Source organism: Emys orbicularis, chromosome 4 (genome assembly GCF_028017835.1).
Source record: "Emys orbicularis isolate rEmyOrb1 chromosome 4, rEmyOrb1.hap1, whole genome shotgun sequence".
Taxonomy (NCBI): Eukaryota; Metazoa; Chordata; order Testudines; family Emydidae; genus Emys; species Emys orbicularis.
The window spans coordinates 107,864,126-107,867,734 of NC_088686.1; the positions used below are offsets into that span (position 1 = coordinate 107,864,126).

Sequence of the window (3,609 nt, forward strand, 5' to 3'; positions counted from 1 at the left end):
AGCTCCCAAGTGCTGGGGCTCAAGTCACAGAGGTCTCTGGAAGTCATGGATTCTGTGACTTCCGTGACAAAGTCATAGCCCCAGTCATAACTCAATTCATATTAGGTAATATCTCTCAAACCAAACTACCATCTAGTGGCCTTGGTCCCTTAACAGGAGCTAGGGATTCGGATTCAAACACCCAGGCTCATTTCTTTTCCCTTTCCCCCCTTGGGCACGCCCCTGTATTCACTAGCCTCCCAGATCTAGTCCCGACATGTACATTGCAGCTTGGGCATCCCAGGGCGCGAGGAAGGGGGCAGGCCTGGATTAAGGCCTAGGTTCTACAGGCCCATGTTTAGACCCTCGAGCTCTTGGAATCACATGATCACAACAGAATCTGAGATTTCATTAAGAAGAACAGTCAGTTTCTAGCCCTTCTGATTGGGAAGTTTGAAACCAGGACCTCAGGGTAACCGAGTAACTATGCCCCATTTCCATTGCCATTAGAAACTGCCACACATAGAGAGACTTGTGATTTGTGAAGTTATTTAATCAATTAAATAGTAACAACCAAGGTTAGACTGATGGCGCAGCCAGCGTTAGATACAGTAACAAAAGAATAAGGTTCCAAGGGAAGTCGATAACACCCCATGGCCAAGATCCCAGGACAAGCAAAGACCAAAGGAGGAGGAAAGGAGGAGAGGAACCACAGTGCACAGACTCAGCTAGCTTGAGCACGAGTCCATGCAAACTACCAGGATGCAAAAGGAACTATTTTCACACCTCAGGCCACATCAAAGGGCAAGCTGTGAAATGAGTTCCGGGGCACATGAATACCTCAGTGGTGCTTTGTAGTTGGTGTGAGGCATTGGTTGCTCTGGGTTACAACAACGGAGGTTGCAATGTGCAGTGGTTTGGTTTTCTGGGTTATACTGGATTAGCAGTGTCTTTAGGAGGCTACCAGAGTGGCCCACGTGTGTTTCCAGGAGCCCGCGAGGCCCCTGGATCACTTTCCATCATCGTCGTTAGCGAACAACTTGTAGTTGAAGAAGTCCATCGATTCCTGAGCGAGCTTGGAGAGGTGGATCACGCCTGTGATCACCAGGGCAATGAGCAGCAGTGGCAGCAGCAGGCTCCACACCATCGCCAGGATGTTGTAGCATTTGGCTTTGGAGCTGAAGCGGCGAGCGGCCTCGATGTCACCAGCCACCTTCTGATCCCGCGCCTGCAACAGCCAAGCCAGGAAGGGTGCAGCGAGTTAGTGACATGGCAGAGGAGGCAAAGGATGAGGCAATGCCCTGAGAGCAACGCAATCGAACTACAAGCATCAGAACAGACTGCAACCACCCACTGCAGCTCTCAGCGGCTGTCTGTCACTCACCTCACTTCCATCTGCCCCTTGCTCTGGAGCTGACTGTTCTCTCCCCGCTCCATTCTCTCTGAACTTCTCTGTCAGCCTAATCCAGTGAGTCTAAGCAAATAACTGACACCTTCTGCTGGCTCCCTCACCGGGCATGTCACAGCAAAGCAGACTCACCCACTCACCAACTGATAACTTACCCCTCCTTTACTATACACGTCATCTCTGAATTTGGCCCACTAAGTCTCAGCTGGTGTAACTCAACATGACGAGGGGCCAGGAGAGAGGTCTGTAACTAGAAACATCACAGGGCACTGCAAGAATGTGTGAATTAAAGTAGTTCCCATCCCACTTTAATTTACACCTTCCTCCAGCTCTCTGATGTGTTAATTAAACTACTTTCAGCTCCCTTATGCATCAGTAAGCGATTTACAGCACCTCTGACCTTAGCCCACTGTCTGCCTCTTTGTGTCTCAGCTTTATCTCATCACACACTCTCTCATGCGCTCCTTTGCTATTGGCATCTCTTAGCAAATCAAATCCAAGGAGGAGCAGTGGCTCTGACGTCTGACCCTATATGAATGATCCTCAGCAGAGAGATCTGGGAACAGAACGGTTACTCTAAACCTCTCCTTCCCCCAGTTCTCTAGGACGTGCCTCTTGCTGACTTCATTAAATCCATTCCCAGCAGTTTAGGATATACCCCTCCCCCGTTCCTGAACAGAGCAGATTCCCAGCTGCAAGGTGTGGGATATGGAGGAGTCCCTCCACATGGATCATGGTCCCTGGGCATCCTCTGGAGTAGAGAAGTCAGTCCCCAGAACCTCATCCATATACAGATGGCACTAATTATGGGATAACAGGAAAGTGTGATTGCCAGGACAGCTCGCAGCCTCATTGATGTGTGGCAATCTAGCTGGGGATATTATTTAGATGATACACATCAGCCTCAGCCAGCATGAGGACGTGGTGCTTAAGGATGCTGCACCAGCACAGGGTGCTCACATAATTCCTGATGCTCTTTACACAAACACTGCAGTCAGCTATCCTGCCCCATCACTGCCCTTTCAGACCCAGCCACTGAATCAGGAGGCTCAGGCAGTCTGTCTTGGAAATGCCAGAGCAGCTGTCACAGATAGTTGTATTTTTCACAGTATTTTTCCTTTTTAAAGGTAGAATTCCAGCTAGTGGGCAGCACTGGGCAATTTCCTCCGCTAGGACAGTGCTAACAAGGTGAGATTTAGGGCTGAGACAAATTGAAGCCAACTGCCGATAACTTTCTACTGGGTCACAGTAGTGCCAGTAGGGCGGTACCCTCTGGTACGCAGTACCGGCAGGAGATTTTTTAGCAGGTACGGGGTACCGGAAAGACTTGGGGCTAGCCCCCTCCCCCTCCGGAGGGGGGAGGGTCATGACATTCTTCCAGCATCTCCTAGATTTTTCACATTACTTCCCGATTTTAGGGTATATTACAACTCAGAGAACAGAGAGAGATCCCAGAATCGCTAGGTAACCTGGGTGAAGTTTATAATTCCTACCATAATCCCTGGGAAATCCTAGCATCTCTAGGTCAACTCAATGTATCATTGGAGTGTATCATTCTTACTAGAGACCCCCAGGAAGGAATCTCCATGTAAAACTAGATGCACTGAGATGTACACTTCCTAGCCGAGTCCCCTAGGAAATCCTGAAATCTCCAAGTGACTGGGAGACATGGACACAAAAGGGTCTGTTTCTGCACTAGAGTCAGCCTTTATGGGCTTGTGTAGAAGAGGCAGAGGAGAGCTGGGCTGTCTTACCTTGACGGAGTAGGCAAGAGCCACTAAGCCAAAACAACAGAGGTTCATGTAGATGGTGTTGAAGATGGACCAGATCAGGTGGTCCCGGGGCACTACGGAGGGTCCGATGGTGATGACGGTGGGAGAAGTGTCCTGCTTGCGGGACGTCATGGGCAGGTAGTCCTCACGAGGGTAAGACGTGTCCATGGTCCTGGAAGGTGAAATCCTCAGCTCTCCTGTGGTAGCAGCCTGTAAGGGGAGCCAGTGCAGGGCAGGTCCTTTTTATAGTCTCTGCCTGAGGCACAGCTCCATCTCCCTCTATATATAAAACAGGGAAATTACAGCCCTCGCCTGGCTGTGGTTATCAGAAATGTTTGGCCAAAGCTGAGAGCAACATACTTGGGTTTGTAAGCCTGCCCTCCCCTGATTGTGTATGGAGCGCTTTTTATAGCCTCATGGGCTGTGGCCTCCCTGTCAGCCTTTTCCAGA

The 3,609-nt window shown here is 50.0% G+C and overlaps 1 protein-coding gene across 1 annotated transcript; it reads right to left on the minus strand.

Moving 5' to 3' along the window:
- Positions 1-988: 988 nt before the first annotated feature.
- IFITM5 (interferon induced transmembrane protein 5) lies at positions 989-3,327 on the minus strand. Its single transcript, XM_065404086.1, has 2 exons — positions 3,142-3,327; positions 989-1,207 (listed from the first exon to the last, which is right to left on the minus strand). Exons 1-2 carry the CDS (start codon positions 3,325-3,327, stop codon positions 989-991), a joined length of 405 nt encoding a protein of 134 aa, XP_065260158.1.
- Between the last annotated feature and the right edge of the window lie 282 nt (positions 3,328-3,609).